The following is a 22,079-nucleotide window of genomic DNA, read 5'->3' as shown; positions in this document are numbered from 1 at the left end:
GAAATTGCCTAAGACCTCTTAATAAAACTGGCTCCTATAACCCAGAGGCTTGTGGTTCAGTTAGTTCATGGAAACACTGAGCACCAGCAGGATCCTACCAGCATCTATTGTGAAGTTTCTCATCTAGCCTGTCTCCACTGACAAGAGTGTTCCAGATTCAAGGAAGAGCTATAACCCAAAGGAATAGGTCACTCAGTCCAGTAGCCCAAATTAGTGGGACAAAAGGTGAAGTCTGCACAAATAGCACCAACACCTGCTCCACAACCCCTTACCCAGTGCTAAGTGTAAACATACACTGGAGTCACTGAATGCATATACTTGTATATATAAATGTCACCACGCTGGGAATCGTTAATACTGGGCCAAAACCCAAACAATGGCCAAATTGCATTTTATATAAACTAAATGTTACTTTCCCTGAACTCTTATTTCATTAAACCTTCAATTCTTTCTGCTAAAGTCTGGGTTTAGGATTACACCACACATCGACCACATTAAAAACTAGAAGGAAACAAGACACAAGTTCCTTTAACACACACAAACTCTTCTCACCTCCCTTGACTAGATCCCTAACATGTGATTATGGGATCTGACCCTAGCTTTCCCCTACGGGCAAGGCAACCCACAGCTCAGAAAAGCAAAAGGAGACGGGCTACTGCGGCGTTTAAGGGTGTCTGTCACTTTTCAGCTATTAAGTCTGTAAAATGGAAATAGGAAAAACAACAGTACGGATCCTCAGACCCCAAGGAGGCATACTTGAGATAATTACGCACAGAAGCAGGGTCTGGCCTTGAGTAAGTGGGGCGTGTCGGCCATTGTTGTTATTATTACTACTGTACCACTGCCCCAGAAGGAGCTCTACTGAGGCCTGAGGCGAGGGCGTCAAGGCCAGGACGAGCGACAGACTGGCGGGTCTGGCGGGTAGCAACGGGTAACTTAGTGCTTAGAGCCCAAAGAGCCGAGAGGACGGAAGAGGCGAGGAGTCGCGGGCGCAGGGGAATAAGGGGCAGAGACCAGAAGCAGGAAAGGCCTGGAGGGAAGTAAGAAACAGAGTAAGGTCCTGAGGTAGGACCCCACACTCACCCAGTGTGAATTCCCATTGCTCGTTCCCCAGAGAGCGTTCGGGCACCACCTCCAGATCCAGCATTGGTTCAGCTCGCCGGGCCGGGGCGGCCTCCCTGCAGCAGCGCAGACGGGACCGAAGCTGGGGAGACAAAGCAGCGACTGACCTGCCGTCCCCGCTGGCCCGGCTCTCCACCTACTCTTCGGCCGCCGGCGGCACCAGCCCAAAACCACACCTCAGGTTAGCAGAGCTCGGCTCAAGCTCAGCTCAGCTCACCTCACCGGCAGTAGCCTCGGCGGCAGGGGCAGCGGCGACAGCCGAAGCGTCTGCAGCAAAACTGGCGTGCGCGGTCGTAAAGCGTGGCGGGGGCGGGACTAAGGCGGGATTTCAATCGCGGGGGGGAGGAGCCCAAGGCGGAATCGCGCACGCGCAAAATCCTGTGAAAGTCGGGGCGAAGCCTGAGGGAAGTCGGACGGTACCGCGGGGAAGGGTGAGCGCTTGTGGAACGGGGCCTTCATACTCCATGAATCCCCACATTTGCACACTACACTGCACACATTTCATATATCTACACAAGGATGCGCACACCACCCAACACACAAATGTGACGTGATTATACAACATCAGTCTGCCCCGCTACACGTACGTACGTCCCACTCACATTCACTGGCTGGGTGCAAAAGGCGAGTTCCGAGGGTGCAACGTCTGAGGCCCAGCGGGGAGGGATGACACCGACTTCCAAGTGAGTGCGGAATGTGCTCGAGTGTTTGCGTAGGGGCAGGGGGGAGTTGGTGGAGAGGAATAGGTAGAATGGGGAGCAGCTAGGCCAGACCTCCGCTGACCAAGGCCAGATGTGTACAGCCCCCTGGGGCTGGTACCCAGAGGTCGTTGGCAGTAGCTCAACCTCAAGTCAGTAAACTTTGCCGCCGACGCTCTGTGGTCTTGGCCAAACCTCTGGTGCCCTTTGTGCCTCATTGTCCTCATCTACAGGTCAGAAGAGGGGCTCCTCTAGCCTGTTCAGCCTGAGCTTTTGGCCCATGGCCTGGGGCACTCAAAAACTAGAAGGCAACTAGACCTCTTTTAGAGCCAAGCCTTCATGGAAGCAGACTCTGGATTCTCACAACCACCCTGAGATGTCAGATTATACCTCACTTTACAAGTGAAGAAAATGAGGCCCAGAGATGTAAATGGCTTTGTTGTCCTCAGTGGTAGAACCCAAGTTCTTTCCATTACATTGCCCTTCAAGGAAGGATTTTAGCAGGGGAGAGAATGACATGCTAAATTCTCAAACTGGTTTGGTAGGAATGTAACTTGGGAGGCTCCATCAAAACTTGAAGTCACTGCCACTGGCATTAAAACAACACGGAGAAGGATGTCCATTGCTGCATCATATGCCAAAGCAATAGAACTGACTCATTGAGATGTCCATCAGTAGGGAAGTGGCTGACTAAACTGTGATATATGTAATAGAATACGTTTGAAAAACAAAGTATATCCCTGTATGCTGATGTGGAAGGAGTGCTAACAGGAAATAGATAGGTGTAAACTATAGTATGTAAAAACAGAAATAAAAGAAACATTGTCCATACTAAAAGAAACCTTTCTGGAAAGAAAAACAAAAAAATATCAATAATACCTAATACAGGGAGTGGGACAGGGATAAGGTGGACATTTACTTCTTACTCTGCATGGCAAGCATTAAAGATGTGGATAGTTCATGTTATATGTGGATGGGATAGGTTTAGGATAGGTTAGTTGGGCAGCTGGCCTAAATAGCATGGGAGTAGACCTAGAAAGAAATCTAGCATTGATGAGAAGTAATCTTAGTTGATCTAAAATGTTTGAATTGAACTCAATTCCAACCAGACTAGGACTGGTTCTTATATTCAAAAACACTTGGAGGGACTTATTTCTGGTGAACAAAGAGGTTGGGGCAGGTCACGTGGGGGTGTGGGAGAGGAAAGACAAAGAACAGAGAAAGCCACACTGGATAACAACATGAAAAGGATTTTTAGTCTGGAAAATCCAAGTAACAGGAAGAACAGGGGTGGGAAAGCCCCTAAGAAATTCCCTGTGTGTGTGTGTGTGTGTGGGGGGGGGTGCCTGGGTGGCCCAGTTGGTTGAGAGGCCGACTCTTGATTTTGGCTCAGGTCCTGATCTTGGGGTCATGAGATCAAGCCTCACCAGGCTCTGCTTGAGATTCTCTCCCTCTCCCTCTGTCCCTCCATGTGCTCTCTCTCCCTCTCTAAAATAAAATAAATAAATAAGATTAAAAAAAAAAAAGGAAACTTTAGAATGGAAGCAGGAGGCCAGCAGGGGGAGCACTCACAACTTACTACTGATGGTGGCTTGCCACCCCAACAGAGCCGGATGCACCTTGTAAATCCATACTACAATAACTATTATTTTACTGACCCTCCAGGTGGAAAAAGGGTTTCCTCCTCTGTGGGCAACAGCCCAGCCAATGAGACAGTGTCACAACTCAGCCAGTGAAAAGCCACTATACTTTGAATTCCCATTTTACTCCAGTTGGCTTTTTGTTTATAATAGCCTTCCCAATTTCCCCCTTTCTGTGTAAGAGCTGTCCTCTCCTTTATTCTGGGGGTTTACTTATGGCTTTCCTGTATCCTGTTCGTCCTGGATTAAAATTCTCTATTCCTGAACAAGCCCATTTTTGCTGGTAAAATAACTGGCAGACTTATTTTGAAGGTTAACATTGGTTAAACACATATACTGTAAGTTTGAATCCTAATTCTGTCGTATAATGATTTTGTGCCTTGGGCAAGTTACTTAGCTTCTCTGTGCCTTAATTTCCTCATTTGTAAAATGATCATACCTCACAAATTTGTTAGCACTAATAAGAGTGTCTGACTTAAAGGTAAGTGGTTTGTGTGTAACTAAATTTTTTAAAAAAATCTGATAGTGACAGAATTGTTGGAATCCTTTGGCAGGATCTATAGAATGAATGTGGAAGATGAGGGAGAAAAGGATTAAAAAATAAAAACACGGGTTTCTAGCTTCAGGTAGCTGGATGGATGATGGTGTTCCTCAGGACAGTGGCTGGGAGAACTGACATTGGAGGGCCGGAAGGATACCAATCCTGTTAAAATGGTCACATGTGATAGCTTAGAAGGCAGGAAATGTACACATTTGAAGTCTAGGTGAAAAGCTTAGAAAACAAAATCTTAGTACCACAGTTACTATTGGTTGCATTTGTCAAGAGAAGAACCAGCAGCCAGTTTGAAAGCAGAGATGAAGGGTAACTGCATCCAACAAATCAGGAATGGGCCCAAGAGTTGTGGAAAACAATGGATTGGGGAGCCCCTCCCAATCAGCCTTACAAAGGACACTCCCCTCTCTCAGGGTAGAAAGCCCTGTCTCTCTCCCCAGTGACATTTCATAATTGTTAGTACAGTGACTTTATTCTCCCCTTTTCTGAACGGAAGTGTTTCCTGCAGTTTTCCTGTTTATATTCTACCATTGTAACTGTCATAAGGGCAGATAATGAGATATCCTACAATTTCACCTCAATGGCTGGGACTCTTAGGTTGTCTCTTATGGTAGATCTGTTTTCTTGAGGAAAGGAGGGTAAAATTAAGTATTTAATAATTGAGAGGGTGGCCTATGATAGTTATTAGCACTATGCACAAATTCCCATGAGTTTTAAAAGCTAGTGCCCCTTTCATTACACTTTTTTTTTTGGCCCTGCAACATGGTTGGCTATGTTCCAGTGACTGCTCTGTCCATTTAGGTCAACCAAGTAACAAGTTAAGTAAGAGATTAAGCCTTTAAGTCAATGAAATTTTAGGAATTTTAAGGCAACACAACCAGCCTGGTAAGAAAACCCCAGAAAATCATCAGTTATGCCTCCTGTACTTTTTCCTCAGGTTTGAAATGTCTCCAGGCCCACTAAGCTACTCTTAAACTCTCTGCTGGGTCACTGTATGATCAATGTGACTGACTTTCTGCTTCTAGTCTTCCCTCCAATCAACCACAATGAGCTTTTTCAAGCGCCCATCCCTCAAACTCACAACCCCTCAGTGGGTTGTTTGCCCATGGGAACAGTCCCAGTGTTTTACCATGGCTGAAAGTCCAGCCACCACTGCTTGGGACCCTTCCCCTGGCCTCTGCTGATCCTTTCAGATTTATCTCACAACTGCAACCTCCTCCATTCCATGTTTTGGTTATACTCAACTGCTCTATTTCTGAAACTTGCCATGCTCTTACCTGGCTGCCTGTAATATTTTTGTCACCTTCTCTTTGCTGGTGTAGTGTCTTCTTCCATCCTTGGATTTAAGCTCAAATGCCTCAAGGAAGCCTTTTTTGACCACCTAGACCAGGTTAGATGTACTGTGTAACAGCCAGTACTACTACTTCATTTTTAAAAAAGACTGTATCCATTTATTTGACAGAGCATAAGCAGGAGGAGCAGCAGGAAGAGGGAAAGGGAAAAGCTGACTCCCCGCTGAGCAGGAAGCCTGACAGGGGCTCAATCCCAGGACCCTGGGATCATCACCTGAGCTGAAGGCAGACACTGAACCAACTGAGCCACCCAGGAGCCCCAGACACTAAACTTTCAAAGGCTAAAGTGAAATAGTCCTCCAGAACAAAGTTTTGTTGAAGAGAAAAAGAGTTAGGACTGCCTCAACTTTTAAATTTAAATATACGAATTTAAAAATCAGATCTAGTAGTTCCAGCTACAAGGTCAAGCATCAAGGCCTTAGCTCTTCTGCTTAAAACCTCTTCCTTAGAACTTTCCCTCATTGGCTCACTTGTTATTTAGGTCCCAGCAAAAACGTTACTTCCTGCCACATCTTCCCTAATTCTGCCTTTATTTGACCTAATCACCATTTATCCCATGATGCTATTTTAGTTAATTCACAGCCATCTATCATTTCGCCACTTACTTATTAGTTGTTCATCTTCCCCAGCAGATGTAAACTTCCCTAGGAGAGGAACTTTGCCCATTTTGTTCATCTCTAGAAAATTGCCTGGCACACAGTTGGCTTACAATAAATACTTGTCAAATAAAAAAATAAAAATAAAAAAATTTAAAAATCAAGTTTCTTGATTTTACTCACCACATTTCAAGGGTTTGATAGCCACACGTGCCTAGTATTACCATACTGGAGACATCATGGATATAGATATCTTCTCTAATCAAAAATTTCCCTCTATATCTCATCTATTCACATTTCCTAATGTTTCTGAAACCCAAATAAGGCCAATAATGACCCTAAGCTGCTTAAGTTATTCTTAATTTTTTTTTTCGAGAGCAAGCACAAGCTGAGCAGGGGGCTGGGGCAGAGGGAGAGGGAGAGAATCCCAAGCAGGCCCCACATTCAGTGTGGAGCTCAATCCCATAACCCTGAAATCGTGACCTGAGCCAAAATCAAGAGTCGGATGCTCAACCAGCTGAACCACCCAGGTGCCCCAAAGTTGTTTAAATTATTCTAACCAAAAGTTGAGATTTAATTTAAGACCGACTGTTTTAAAAGTATCATATTGAAAAGAACCAAACTGCCATTTTCAGCCATGATTCTGCCCTACAATTTTAATTTTCTGGCCTTGACACATTTTTGTGTCATATATATGCCATATATGGCACCTGGGTGGTTCAGCTGGTTTAGCATCTGCCTTCTGCTCAGGTCATGATCCCAGGGTCCTGGGATCAAGCCCATTGGGTTCCCTGCTCTGCAGGGAGTCTGCTTCTCCCTCTCCCTCTGCCCACCCCCCCCCCCCCCGCTCGCATTAGCTGGCGCTCTCTCAAATAAAATCTTACCCCCCCCCCCCAAAAAAAGAGAGAAATGCCATATATGTACATGTGGTGGTGCTGTAAAAAAGAACTGATGCTATCTAGGGGATAATCATGCTTTGAAATATGCCTGCAAAAGACAAATATATGGGAGATCAAAACACCAATGTTGTCTTTTATTTTATTATTTATTTATTTATTTTTTTTAAAGATTTTATTTATTTATTTGACAGAGATAGAGACAGCCAGCGAGAGAGGGAACACAAGCAGGGGGAGTGGGAGAGGAAGAAGCAGGCTCATAGCGGAGGAGCCTGATGTGGGGCTCGATCCCAGATCGCCAGGATCACGCCCTGAGCCGAAGGCAGACGCTTAACCGCTGTGCCACCCAGGCGCCCCCCAATGTTGTCTTTTAATACACACACACACACAATGTGGCAGTGTGCTGGGGTGGTTTTAAAACTACGTCCACAAACGCTTTGACGTACCATCCCTGAAGAGATGAAGCTTAATACTCCTCCGTTTGAGTGTAGGCCTGACCCTGTGATTCACTTCTAACATAGGATACGGCACCCCAAGATTAGGTTATTTTTTAAAAAGAGATTTATTTGAGAGAGAGAGACAGCACAATCAGGGGGAGGGGCAGAGGGAGAGAAAAAGGAAGAATCCCAGCTAAGCATGGAGCCCGAGGGGGGTGGGGGGAAGGCGCTCCATTCTAGGACCCTGAGATCATGACCTGAACCCGACACTTATCTGACTGAGCCACCCAGGCACCCCCACCCAAGGTTAGGTTTTTAAAAAGACTGTGGCTTCCATCTTGAATCATAGGTCTAGGGAAAGCCAGCTGCCAAGCTGTAAATTGCCCTATGGAGGCACCCATGTGGCAAGAAGCTGAAAGTCTCCATTCCAAAACCTAGTAAGAGATCAATGTTTTTCACCCAATGGTCTCTGAAAAACTGGCCAATGACCACTTGAGTGGTCAAGCCTTGAGATGACTGTAGCCTGGGCTGACAACCTGACTATAACCTCAGGAGAGACCTTGCACCAGACCAATGAACTTAGCTTCTTCTAGATTTCTGACCCACAGAAACTGTGAGATGACGTTTACTGTTTTAGGCTGCTAGGCTTTGGAGCAATGTGTTATTCAGTAATGGATAATTCATACAAGGGCTTATAGCTTGAAAAAGCTCCCCATTGCCAAATGAGGCATAAATCAATTAAGATATTTGTTTTCCCAAGCAGCTCCAATATCCAAATACCTGTTTCTAGAGATGATACACTTATTAGAACCATGATGCTATTGCTGAAACAACTTTTGAAATTAACCCTGAGTATAAATCTTCTTTGGAATTTTGCTTAATGGTGCCAATTCACCATTTGTATTTGTTATTTGCAGTAAATTTGGTGGTGAGTAAGTAAATTTTTTCATTATGAATCAAGCTTAAGGCATGTTTCTAAAGTACAAGGCTGGTATAGGAAAAATGCCAAGGAAAATCCTAAGAATGTGGGTTTGTTTGGTTTTTTTTTTAGATTTATTTACTTATTTGAGGGAGAGAGAAAGAGAGAGAGAAAGCATGAGCAGGGGGAGAGCAGAAGGAGGGGGAGAGAGAATCCCAAGCTGACTCAGCGCTGAGCACAGGGTCCAGCAGGGACCTTGATCACAACCCTGAGGTCACTACCTGAGCTGAAACCAAGAGTCAGACACTCAACCTCCTGTGCCACCCAGGAGCCCAAGTCCTAAGTATGTTTGATATTGTGATATTTACATTAAAGGTTTTCTTTGGAATCAGCAGAAATGACCACTAGATGCCACTGTTGTATTTTTTTTCTTAAGGTTAAAAAAAAAAAAAGGATGAAAGAACATTTTGGAAACAACAAAGTCAATTTTCATATCATAATGAGCACCAGAACAGAAATTGTTGGGTTATGTCAATAAAGAACCAAGACCTTTTTTTCACTACACAGTTTATTGTGAAAGTAAATGAAACATACAAACATACAGTATGGCTAATGGTGGCAAAAGCAAATCTGGTAGCTTAAGGCAAGTTTTAATGGAGATGAATTTAGAAAAGATGATGCAATGATGTAATTTTGTTTAAATACAGATAATGGAAAAATATCAAATTGCATCAATAACTTAATAAAAGTTTTCAAAGCCTGCACTACTGGAGAAAAAGGACTCATGATCTTAATGCCAGCATTAAGACAGACAGAAGCAGCACTTTGCTGAAGGACAGGAAAATCGAGTATTTACAGAAAGATGGCAATATGAACATTTAATAACATTTGATCTTAGTTACTGGTGGAATGAAAGCCCTTAGCTAAAAGCAATAGAGAAAAATGTACCATCATTATTATGTTATTAAAAAATTAAGTGCAGAAGTCAAAAACCAAGGAGCTCTGTGATAAAGTAACCTTAAAACACCACTTTAAGGGCCACTTAAAAGGCGATTCCCTCAGGGGGAGTTAGGGCACTGAGTGTGTAAACATGTGAGCTGCACAACACTAAATACCAACCAAATTCATTCATAGTACTTAGTTACACAAGATCAGCATGGTCTTCTATGATGCATTACTGTTTATAACAATTTAAACACACTCTTTACCATGCATGACTTCAAATATATAACAAATATTTTTATTCTGAGATACAGGATATGTTTATGAATTATAAGACCTATATACAATGAAAGTCACACCTCCCTCATCAGTCAAGTATATATGTGTGTGTGTGTGTGTGTGTGTGTGTGTGTGTGTGTGTGTGTTTTAAATGTGATGACCTTATTCAGACTTTGGTTTCTTTTCTGAATTGACCATGTCAGTTTTTCAAACTCTTTAAAATAATGCCATTCTATTATGATAAAACACATTTTGCAAAAATTCAGAAATGTAGTAACACTTAATGAATGTGACATAAAAAATATTTGTAAGGAGGTGCCAAATGACTTAGCACTTTTTTCCAGTCTTGTATTTAAAAAAAAAAAGTTGCATCCAATTTGACAGTGAGCCTATTTTAAAAATATTCTTATACTAATTCATCTCAAAAGGTTCTACTAATAGTCCTTTTGGAAAATACTATATATATAACCTGTGAGTTTTTTTTCCAGAATAATTAATGAAGAAAATGTATCCTCTGCACAGATGAACATTTTCTCTCTAAGACTAATTTTTCATCACCCAGCATTTTTTTTACAAAAGCATGCATTATAAAATACACATAAAAGCAGCTATCTTAAACATGATTTTAATACAATATTACCTTGGTAGCTGATTCATCACTGTCTCCAGTTTAATATGCTGTTACATACACGAAGAAGCTCCAGTATCCCTTTTCTGATTGACTTAAAAAAAAAAAAAAATCCCTGAATAAAACAGAAGCCAGCCTGCGACTTCTTTAGGCATTTCAGTAGAGTATTATTACCATCTGTGGAGAATATCTCCACACAAACTCATGATTACAGAACAGAATGTAAAACAGATCTGGGGCAGATTAGGGTTAATACCAATTAAAAAATTTTATGTTTAAGGAGGAAAGAAAGAGGAGCTAATTATCAACATTTAAAAGGATACTGCAACTTTAACAACTGTAAACTTTGTGTTAAAAGGCTGTGGCAGACAGCTCTATGCTACTAGGTTTTTAGCTTCTAAATAATGCAAACACATCAGCAGTTTTAAAATGCCATAAACTATAAAAACAGAAAACAAATAACGAAGAATGCTAATCTAAAATGAAGCTGTGTAACCAACACATCTAAAATTCCAAAAATAATTAGAACTGATTAGGGGAGAAAACCCTCTGATAAAAATTTAAATTTCTTGACTTGTTTTAAAATGACATAATCTTTTAAATTAAAATGGAAGAAAAAAAGAGCTTTACAAGTGGATAGTTTCAACTCACTAAAATAATGCCAACAAGGTAAGCTTGCATAGAAAAAAATTCAAATTACTGGCTACATGCATACAAAATTAGAAATGCAGGTATTATATAATCATAGTGCAAAACCATGGCAGTTTGTGATGTCTTGTTACTGCCTAAGGTTGAGAAATAGACCGCAGTACCTCCAGTTATCACAGTTTCTGGTCTTTTAATGATTATTTCTGCCAACTAGAAACAATGTGTATGTTAAGATGGGTGGGCACATCGGCTGTGCTGCTAATTAACGAAGTTTGAGGTCATCACCACCGCCTAAATTGGAACCAGGACTAGGGTCTTGTTGTCTTCTTGCCTGCAATGACAAAATCATAATTGGGGGTCAAAACATGTTTTGAAAATCCAAGTGCTAGATAAAGTATAAGATACAGTAGCATTAAAAAAAAAAAAGTTTACAACTAAAAAATTTTCAGCCAGTATCTCCAGATGTAAGAGGAAAAATAACAATATAAATTATGGATTACATATTTTGCTGAAGTCTCTGTAAAAACCAAGAATAAAAATCTCATTATATTCAAACGAGCATTATCAAAATATGTACTATGCATAAAAGAACAACAAATCTACATTTATAGTTCTTGGACTACTGGGTTAAACACATCATCCATTCACCTTAGAATCAATATTTCCCTTTTAATAATAGCTGACATTTATTGAGCACCAGCTATGTGCCAGGCACTGTTCTAAGCACTTTCCATGGATGAACTAATGAAAACCCCGTCAGCAACCCATAACATAGGTGCTACTGTTTATTTTACGGTCACACAAAAGTACATAGTCTACCAATAGTATGACTGAAAAATGTAGTAGTGAACTTCATCTTACAGAATGCCATCTCTGCCAAACAAGTTTTAACTAAAAACCCCTACCTCATGTAATAAAATCATTACTAGGGATATTGTCTCAAAAGCAGAAATGGATGCTCTTAGAGCTTCCACTAAGAAGAACCACTTCAGGGAGGCCACCATCTAAGAGCAACAATAAACAATTTTAACTGCTTTTGGTTATATCCATAAAAGTTAAAGCCCATGGGGCACCTGGGTGGCACAGGCGTTAAGCGTCTGCCTTCGGCTCAGGGCGTGATCCCAGCGTTCTGGGATCGAGCCCCACGTCAGGCTCCTCTGCTGGGAGCCTGCTTCTTCCTCTCCCACTCCCCCTGCTTGTGTTCCTTCTCTCGCTGGCTCTCTCTCTCTGTGTCAAATAAATAAAATAAAATCTTAAAAAAAAAAAAAAAGTTAAAGGCCAGGTTCTATTTCTCCAAAGTAGAAATAATTGACATGACTGTACTTTACAGGTATCTTTATATGACTGCATAAATATGGAGGGAAGAAAGACCTGAAGTACAACATGAAAATTTGTTACTTAACAAGTGCAATTATTAGAAAACAAACAAAACCCTCTGAAAAAACCAAGTGCAATTCTTTTTTTCTTTTTTTGGGGAAGATTTTATTTATTTATCTGACAGAGACAGACATCGAGAGAAGGAACACAAGCAGGGGGAGTGGGAGAGGGAGAAGCAGGCTTCCTGCTGAGCAGAGACCCCAACACAGGGCTCAATCCCAGGACCCTGGGATCATGACCCGAGCCGAAGGCAGATGCTTAACAACTGAGCCACTCAGGTGCCCCCCAAGTGTAATTCTTAATAAATAAATTTGGATAAAACCTTTAAAAAAAAAAAAAGGAAGCAAAACTGGGGGGAAAATTATAGTCCTTGATCCACTTCATACCCAGAAGGATTTTTATTATTTTTATTATTTTTAATTTTATTATTTTTATTTTTAAAGATTTTATTTATTTATTTGACAGAGAGAGAAAGCCAGTGAGAGAGGGAACACAAGCAGGGGGAGTGGGAGAGGAAGAGGCAGGCTCCCAGCGGAGGAACCTGATGTGGGGCTCGATCCCAGAACGCCAGGATCACGCCCTGAGCCGAAGGCAGACGCTTAACGACTGAGCCACCCAGGCGCCCCCCAGAAGGATTTTTAAAACAATTATTAATGACTAAGAGGTTTGACAACTATAGACACTAAGACTTTCAAGTTTCACTTTAGAATAAACATTTCCAGTTAAACTACTGATGGCAAATTTCTTAACAGGGAACATCTAACTAACAGGTCCTGTGTGACACTCTATGCTACTATAAAGTTTTTATGTAAACTGGGGCCCCTGTGGTCCACATACATTAACTCTCAGTCTCTTTCACAAATTCCAATGCATGTTTCTTCCATAAGCTTTCTTTAGTGACTATAAATGGTAGTCAAGCATAAGCATCTGATTGTATATAGACCCTGGTTCCTTCAGCAATGGTTTTCCTATGTTAGACAATGGCGAGTCCATTTTACCAGTAGTTCCGGCAAAAAACCTTGCAGTCACCCTAACATCTCTTTCTCTCACACTCAGTGGTGGGCTCTGACAGCTCTACATTAACAATGTCCTGAATCTGAGCACTTCTGACTGCCTCCATCCCTCTTACCCTAGCCCATGCCACCACCATTCTTCATCTGGATCTTGTCTGTAGTCACCTCTGATAAACATATGCCAGTAATTGAGACCACCCTGAAATCAGAAGTGCAATCTTTAGCTAAATGGAATCATGTATTATAATCACCAATTGATTCTTCGTTGTCTATGTCAGTTTTCGGAAACAAATCTAACCAAAGATTGAAACATTCTGGTTTCAGTTCTTAAGATCTAACACAGTTGTTACAGAAAGAGCATCCTTGACCTTCAAAGAAACAGCAAGTCACACTTGTACTGCCTGATCAGGTCTGGTCAGAAGCTCCAGCAATGTCATCATTTCTCAAGAGCATTATGTTGTTTGGATAGAAAGGACACACTGCCTTGTTCACTTCTGAAACAAATCAAGTAAAACCCAACACTAACTTCTGTAGTCTTATCTTCTGTAGTCTTATAAATTTTGATACATTCCTCCAGCATATTTTAACTATTTTTATCAGCATACTGCTCACTAAGTTTTAGCCTATTTCTTTCAATTAACTAGTCATGTGAAAGTTATGTGGCATGGTACAGACTGAAAAAGCTATGGAATGCGTATTCATCAAAAACAAAAACAAAACCAGACAACCACCCAGAAGCAAAAAAAAAACAATTTAAGTTCCATACAGAATCAATGCTAAATGTAGTGTAAGGACAGATCAATTCTGCAAAATCACAGATGGTGATATAAGCATCTGAGTTCAGTCAATGAAGGTTAGAAAGGGGCTGAGCAATGAAGAAACACTGAGAAAAATCAATCCTAATTATATATTTACAAATCACTATTAACCTACCAATAATACTTTGTCGAAAGGATATTTCAGCTTTTGCCTTGGGATAGGAGTAATTTTCAAATTATTTTAATAATAATGAGATGACTTCAAATGAGTGATGGCCTTCATCAGCAGTGATCAGCAGCTGTGCACAAGCTGCCATGGGTTTATTTGTTTAAAATGTATTTTGGTAAAGGCATGGAGAGGAGTAAAGTTGTCTTGTTATTTACTTGTGTTTGCAGTGTTATTTACACTGTGAAGGGGGAATTAGGAAGATGTAAGGGAAGACACTGAAGGAAAAACAAAAATATGACAAATGAGAGCTGGGGAACTCAACAGAGTGTGAGAGCCGGAGAGAGAGGAATAAGAGCTGGGAGACTGGGAGGAAATTTATTGTTCGGAGGGAAGATGTACAGGCTGTCACATGAAGGAAAGAAACACACAAACAGACTTAGGTTCCGTGAAATAGCTTCCATAGGATCAGTATTCAACAACTGGATGAGCTTTCGCATGAAAGCTAGATGTTTTAGAAGGAATTCCACAAGTAATTGGCTAGACTACATGGTGGCTAAGAAACTCTCTGAACTTGATTATTATAAAAGCATAAAGTCCATGATTTCTAGTTTCTTTTCCTCTGTCAATCCACATGGGCCCTTGATTCTAACTTCTTATTAACAGCTATTTCAGAATAGGGGTTTAATATAAAGCAGACACCCACAAGCCTGTTCAGAATACAAATCTGTTTTTAATATTTATAAAGAATTAATCTAGACATTTTAAAAAAGATTTTATTTATTTGAAAGAGTGAGAGAGCACAAGCAGGGGGAGTGCAGAGGGAGAGAGAGAAGCAGGCTCCCCACTGAGTAGGAAGCCCAATGCGGGGCTCCATCCCAGGACCCTGGGATCATGACCTGAGCTGAAAACAGATTAACTGACTGAGCCACCCAGGTGCCCCTAATCTAGACATTTTACTACAGACCTCTTACTATCAGTTGCTCCTGTTTTCTTTCTTCCAATATACCATTGTCCAGAAACATGGCATATCCAGTTTTGAGAAGGCAGTCATGAGATGGGCCCAAAGTGGAGTGACAAAGAACAGTCACCAGGAACTGAGTTTTCCCTACTGGTCAGGGCTATGCAGAAATAACCAAGAGCAGGGATTCCCAAATGAAAATGAGTAAAACTTCTTGGGTTGATTTCCATTCTTTCGTTATTAAGATGATCAAATTGCTGAAAATTCTTCATGAGGAAATGCCCTAATACTTAAAATACTTTAATACTTAAATACTTAAAAATAGCTCCAATTTATTGAGTGTATACTATGTTCATACAGTATGCTTACTATTTTATGTCTAACACTTGACTAAACATCAGAGCACAGAATTACAGAATTTTAGAGTGGCAAAGTATGTCAAAGTTTTAGTTCAACTCTAATCTTACAAACTGGGAGACTGAAGCCAAGAACATTAAGTGATTCCCCAAGGTTTCATTGTTAGCTGGTCCCAACTGCTAAAGCTGGAGGAGTCACAAAGCAGAAATCTTAAGTCCTAATATGACAGAAGGGAGTGTACCTTCCGAAAACGCAAAAAGGTAAAAACCAGGTCAGCAGACAATCATAAACACCTGTCAGGTAAGGATGCTGCAAGAGCTGGTCTAACTCATGCCAAAGAATATAATCCTTATAAAGTATACAACTTCAGGAAAACTTTACATATAAAGTGTTCTTTCAAAATAAAAGAGATAGTGGAGAAATAATCTACATTTCCAGGTGTAGACTAGGATGGCTCTACCACTTTAGCTATGTGATCTTAGACAAGTTTCTTATTCTGTTTCAGCCTCAGTGTTTTAAGAACCAAGTGTAAAACAAAGACTGTGATGTATACTGCCTGGCACACAGTAAGTACTCACACTGTCATTATTGCAATAAAGCTGCTCGTCACTTCCAAATTTATGTATATGAATATTTGAAATGTTAAAAACCAAACAAAACCCAGCCAATAAGTTTTTACAAACTAAAACAAGGTTAGGACAAAATAAATTTTAATGAAGCTTGCATCTCCTATGATAGAGAGCAAAGACTTGAAAAAGAAGATTTATTTATTTGAGAGAGAGCGAGTGAGAGCGAGCACACGAGCAGAGGAAGAGGGAGAAGCAGACTTTCCTGCTGAGCAGGGAGCCTGATGTGGGGCTTGATTCCAGAACCCTGGCATCATGACCCAAGCTAAAGGCAGATGCTTAACCAGCTGAGCCATCCAGATGCCCCACGAAGACTCTCTTTCTATCTTAGTATGGGAGAAGGCAGATCTAGTATCTCCTTCCTCCCTCATCAATCCTCTTCTGGTTCTCATTCTTAGTCTGAGTTCATATTCCTGCTTCACTCTCATCTACTGTCTTTACCCAAAAGACACGTTAGAAGGTCCAGTATAGACAGATTTTTATGTTAATTTGTCCTTACACAAAAATGAGTGTTGGTATAGTTAAAGTGATTTGAAAACTGAAGTCTGCGGGAATTTAAAATAGTGGCTGAGATTTTTTTTTTCGGACCACACAGAATTGAAGGCTCCAAAAACACACAAACACAAATACAAAAACCACATAAAGCCTTTTGCCTGTTTTTATTTCCAAACAGTTTCCACCTAAAATGCTCCTATGATTTGCTGAATTGTATTAAAACTGCCTATAGTAAAATAAGCAATAATTATTTACCCATTCTCTGACATTAAAGACAAGAATTTATTTGCTAACACTTTATAAACTAACCAGACGAAAGCATTTTCTAGATAATGACAGAGAAAATCTCTTTCAGCACCCTGTCACCATGCAGCCGAATTAAGACCCGACAGTATGACATTACAGTTTTAGAAAGTTAAGAGACCAATCACGTTGAAGGCAGTCTCTAGACATAGGGAGTGTACATAAGCTGTTATCAATAACATAGGCATCTTTCCAATATATTTATGACCAGAGCACTCATTCTGTCCTTTACCAACCTCAATCTTCCACAAAATCCCAAAGAAAGGCATTTGAATTACAGAGAACTGCCATCTACTAACATGCCAACATTTTCAAATAATGGAAGGAATCTCAGGTAAAAAGGCACCTGGCTAGTACTATGTGGCAAAAGCTGGCGATGGGCAGGCACTTCACAGAAGAAATGTCTGTGATTATTTTTTCTTTTTTAATGTCTAATTTTTATTAAAATAAAGAATAGTGCACAGATCATAAATGTAACTTGATGAATTTCCCATTAAATGAACACACCCATGTAACTAGCACCCAGATCAAGAAATATACTACTACCCAAACTTGGGAAGTTCCCCTTGTGTTCTCCCCTCTCCCTAGTCACTAATCACCCCTTTGGGTAACTGCTACCTCCACCTTTAACTGAACCCAGAAAAATTCAAAACCCTTTACTGTTGTTAAAAACCAAACAACCAACACCAGAATATAAAATATCTTAGCAAAATACCTCTGACTTTCACAGCTTAAAGTTAGGATATGCCTGCCTTTACTGCCACTCCAGATACACTGTGAGCCAAAGGGAATAGAAAGAGGAAGTGAGCCCATTTTAAGAATCAGATACTGTGCTGGCAGCAACCTGGGAGGTAGGACTTCAGGCCTGGTTTTATAGATGAGGCTTGCAAGGATAAATAACCTTCCTAATGTCACAAGGCAACAAATAGGAGAGCCAGGATTTAAAACCAGAACAATCTGGGGCGCCTGGGTGGCACAGTGGTTAAGCGCCTGCCTTCAGCTCAGGGCGTGATCCCGGCGTTAAGGGATCGAGCCCCACATCAGGCTCCTCCGCTATGAGCCTGCTTCTTCCTCTCCCACTCCCCCTGCTTGTGTTCCCTCTCTTGCTGGCTGTCTCTATCTCTGTCAAATAAATAAAAATAAAATCTTTAAAAAAAAAAAACAAAAACAAAACACCAGAACAATCTATTGTAAACCTCGTGGTCATTTTACTACATCAAAGTTTCTTCAGTTACATTCTGTCGGTTACTGGGTTCCACGAAAACACCCCAGGGACTATAGTAGGAAATCAGAGCAATTCCCACCCTTGCTTCACCCAGAGCAGTGTTCCTTTTATCTACCATATACATTGGGATTCTCTATAAAATTTCCAATGAAGGAAGGATTTCACATTTTTAGAAACAACCCATATGCCAGAAGATACAGCAAGTTCTAGAACCTTCTAGTTCCATCATTTTTGTTAACACTAAAAACAAATATTATTTCTTTTCTAAAGAGGTAATGGATGCACAGGATACAAAATTCAAAAGGTCTAAGAGATAAACAGTGAGAAGTAATCACCCTCCCATGTGGCCCCCAGATACCTGATTCCCCTCCACAGTTTTCAGTTTTCTACATTTCCTACTAAAGAGAGAAAGTGCACATTCAAGCAAATAAGTGCATGTATTCCTTTTTAAAAACTACCCAGAGGGTAAAGATATGATATACAGTGTTATGTAGCTATTACATACCATTTTGTTGTACACCAAAGATTTAACAGCATTTTAACAAGGTACTAAAATAAACAATGTTTCTTCATTTCACTGTAGTTTTTCACTTGCCAAATTAATGAAGCTGCTATCATTTCTGAAAGGTAAAGAAAAATCTCATACTACTAAAATACCTTTTCCCAGAAAATCAGAGAAAGAAAATGCTAAATCCTGCCATGAATGATGGATTGAAAACTTTCTAAATTTTACAGATGGTAAAAGAGACACATGCTCAGGGAGTTTTAGAACTGATTTCAGGTTCAAACACACTGGCACAAATCAAAACCTTTAGTAACCTTAACCTTACACATGTATTAAATGCTCAAGAGCCCCACCACTGCAAGGCTAGCACCACAGGTCAGAGGCCTCAGAGGTTATCCAAACAGGGCTGGGACATCCCTAAGCCGCTGAGCTACCAGCATCTCAAGCTTCCAAGGACCATTTACTGGGTTACTGCCACCCATGAGCTACCACTGCTCCTCAGCCTTTGCCTCCAGTCAGGCATCAGGACCACCCACTGGAATCATTATTATTCTTTTCTGCCTCAGCTTTTTCTTTTCCAGGCAACCTCTTCTGGCAGGTTTTATTTTTCAACTTAATCATCTTTATGGGTGATGTGGAAATTCATTTCCCAGTGCTAGACTGTATTTGTAGGGGCCTTTTGGTTAGGAAGCTGGTTTAAGTCTTCACCCATCTTTCTATTCACCAACTACTTGAAAGAGAGCAAGTCAATTAATTTTTCTCAGAGTCTCAGGTTCCTCAACTATAAGGAGAATGAGAGTATATGGCATAATGTCTCCTATAGATGTTTGAATTATGGGGGGGAGGGATAGACAATATTTTTTCTAATGTTCTCCCCTTTTAGAAAAAAGAAGAAAACTGTGAGAAAATAAGATTAGGAATTTGTTGTGGATTTTTTATTTTTATGAGGTTTATTTACTTTGAGAGAGAGAGAGCGCAGTGGGGAGGGGCAGAGGGAGAGAGAGTCCCAAACAGACTGGGCAGGGAGACTGAAGTGGGGTTCGACCTCACAACCCCAAGATCACTGCCTGAGTAGAAAACAAGAGTTGGTCACTTAACTGACTATGCCACCCAGGTGCCCCATTATGCGTTTTTTAAAAGGGAAGCAAAATATACATGCACAAAGTACCAAAAGACGTTTGTATTCAAAACTCCCCTAAGTGACTGCCACTGCAAGCTCTGGAGTCAGAATCCAGCCCAATTTTGTAGATGACGGTTCTCTACAACAACTGATGTTTTAAATTATTGCCTCAAGGGACTATGAGATCTTAAATCATTGATGACACTCTAACCATTTTTTCTATGCTCCAGGTCATCATGCAGGGAAAGTGCCCTGATGCACTTTAACTAAAAGGATGTTCTTAGCCAGATAATTCCATTAACTGGAACCAGTGCTGTGGTAGAGCTCTTAGTGCTAAAGAAGTACTTTAGAGCTATTATTTACTGTAGGCATACACCAGCCAACCACCATACTCAGTGCTTTTACAAGCATTTTCCTATTTAATTCTCACAACAGTTTCTATGAGAAAATAAGCTTAAGAGAGATTGGCAAGTGATACAGAAGGAATCTCAACTAGGACTGACTACAACGTCCATGCTCTCAAATCACTGACATAAAACCCACTGGAAAACAATCTAACTGAGCAACAAATTATTTAACACCTCTATCAAGAGACTATGCTTTTGTTCATATGCAAATATAAACATGCATATATATAAATTCACACATCAGAATGTTTTTCTTCAAGTAGCATTATTTATAAGAACAATCAAGCTAGCATCTAAGGCAACTCTTAGTATCAACTAATCTACAATTTTATTTAAGGCAAAATATATACAAAAACTTCTTAAATAATTGTTCCATTAATTATCAAAGTTATTCTTCAAATATAATGTAGCCAAAGAGCACTTTTTTTTTTTTAAGATTTTATTTATTTATTTGACAGAGATAGAGACAGCCAGCGAGAGAGGGAACACAAGCAGGGGGAGTGGGAGAGGAAGAAGCAGGCTCACAGCAGAGGAGCCTGATGTGGGGCTCGATCCCGTAACGCCGGGATCATGCCCCGAGCCGAAGGCAGACACCCAACCGCTGTGCCACCCAGGCGCCCCCAAAGAGCACTTTTTATAAAGCAATTCTTATACTCATTTAAAGCCATGTTGGCTTGTTCCAGAAAGACTGACCAATCACGTTCTCGGACATGACAAGATTTCTTACTGCTTCATGCCCTTGTGTACACTGTTCTTTCTGCCCAGAATGCTTTCCCTAGCTTGTCCAGCAGGCAAACTCCCAGTCTTCCTTCAAATTCCTGCAAGGGTATTCTCCTGTGAATTACGCAGGCAGAGGCAGACATAAGCACTCATTTCTCTACAATGCCACTGTTCACTGTTCACCTTCCAAACCTCCATGTATGGATGCTGCTGAAGTAGTCTTCAATTTTGGGTTTATACATCTATCTTCTGTCAAGCCTGACAGTTGCTCAAGGACAGAAACCATACATTTTCCTTCTTTCTTTTTTTTCTATCTTCCTTCCTTTCTTTCTATTTTTAGAGAGGGAGAGACAGTGTGAGAGCAAGTGGTGTGGGGCGGGGGTGGGCAGAGGGAGAAGGAAAGAGAGACTCTTAAGCTGGCTCCACACCCAGCATGGAGCCCGACTCAGGACTCGATCCCATGACCTGAGATCATGACCTGAGCTGAAATCAAGAGTCAAATGTTTAACCGAATGAAGCACCCAGGTGCCCCATGCATTTTCATCTATATATTTACCAGTCCCTAATGCAGAATCCAGCACAACATAGTTGGGGTTCATTACTTAAAACTAACTTAATATACACCAATAAATTACAAACATTTAAAACCTTTCCAGAGACCATTAACATGTATTATTCTACCTTAATTAACCTCTAGTCTACCCTGTAACTCTAGTTTTCAGACAGCCAGGATAAGAACTGTTTTCTGAAGCTCTCCATTAGACAATTAAACACAACATACAAAACACTGTGGTGGGTAATGTGAGGGTTAAAAAATCAGGGGCCCATCTCATTGGGAATCTACAATAGAGGACAGACATGTTTTTAATTGTTTCAACATACTGTTCTGTAAGAACAATAACAGAAATAAGTGCTCTGGAAACTACAAAGTGGAAGGGCTAGTAACAGTGAAGCAGGCTGGAGAAGGGACTGACAGAATGTTTAAGCTGGGTTTTAACAAATGGGTGGAAAGGTACCCTATTAGTCAGGGAACAAACAGCATGAGCAAAAAGGTTCAGAAGTATAAGATAAATGCATATTATATGTTTAAAAACTTCTTAGTACCACAGATACAAGCATTCTGAAAGAAAATGTCATGGGAAGTCTGATCACAAGAATTGAAAAGCTTCAAAGAAAACAAATACATTGCATAATATCCCTCCTGTCTCTTCTCCTAGCTGAAAAGTACTATCTTCTTGGGGGCACCATCAATTGCTATCAGCCTATTAGATTAATTAACTCATTGACAAAGGGAAATCTCAATCATTAAAAGATAATTCTATTTTATACACTAACC

At 40.7% G+C, this 22,079-nt stretch overlaps 2 protein-coding genes and 1 long non-coding RNA gene across 6 annotated transcripts in view; 1 reads left to right on the top strand and 2 right to left on the bottom strand.

The window, feature by feature from the left end:
- The window catches only part of PHAF1 (phagophore assembly factor 1), a 28,207-nt gene extending 26,791 nt beyond the window's left edge, over positions 1-1,416 (bottom strand). The window contains exons 1-2 of one of the 2 annotated variants that reach the window (XM_045814942.2): positions 1,340-1,416; positions 1,084-1,204 (exon numbers count right to left, since the gene is read on the bottom strand). In XM_045814942.2, coding sequence (XP_045670898.1) covers positions 1,084-1,147 — 64 coding nt within the window. In that variant the 5' untranslated portion in view covers positions 1,148-1,204; positions 1,340-1,416. Of the gene's footprint in view, positions 1-1,083; positions 1,205-1,298 lie in introns of both variants that reach the window. The other variant, XM_045814943.2, reaches the window with a different exon arrangement.
- Positions 1,417-1,469: 53 nt separating this feature from the next.
- The window catches only part of LOC123803425 (uncharacterized), a 29,982-nt gene continuing 9,372 nt past the window's right edge, over positions 1,470-22,079 (top strand). For both annotated transcript variants that reach the window (XR_015728043.1, XR_006782878.2), the window contains exons 1-2: positions 1,470-1,553; positions 15,848-15,908. This is a non-coding gene — a long non-coding RNA (uncharacterized LOC123803425). The remainder of the gene's footprint in view (positions 1,554-15,847; positions 15,909-22,079) is intronic.
- Positions 9,786-22,079, bottom strand: part of CBFB (core-binding factor subunit beta) — a 55,460-nt gene continuing 43,166 nt past the window's right edge. For both annotated transcript variants that reach the window (XM_045814863.2, XM_045814862.2), the window contains exon 6: positions 9,786-11,041. In XM_045814863.2, the coding sequence (XP_045670819.1) occupies positions 11,019-11,041 (23 nt within the window). In that variant the 3' untranslated portion in view covers positions 9,786-11,018. The remainder of the gene's footprint in view (positions 11,042-22,079) is intronic.

Source organism: Ursus americanus, chromosome 21 (genome assembly GCF_024610735.1).
Source record: "Ursus americanus isolate L20-20 chromosome 21, mUrsAme1.1.p, whole genome shotgun sequence".
Classification (NCBI taxonomy): domain Eukaryota; kingdom Metazoa; phylum Chordata; class Mammalia; order Carnivora; family Ursidae; genus Ursus; species Ursus americanus.
This window is presented reverse-complemented; position numbering and strand designations above follow the sequence as displayed.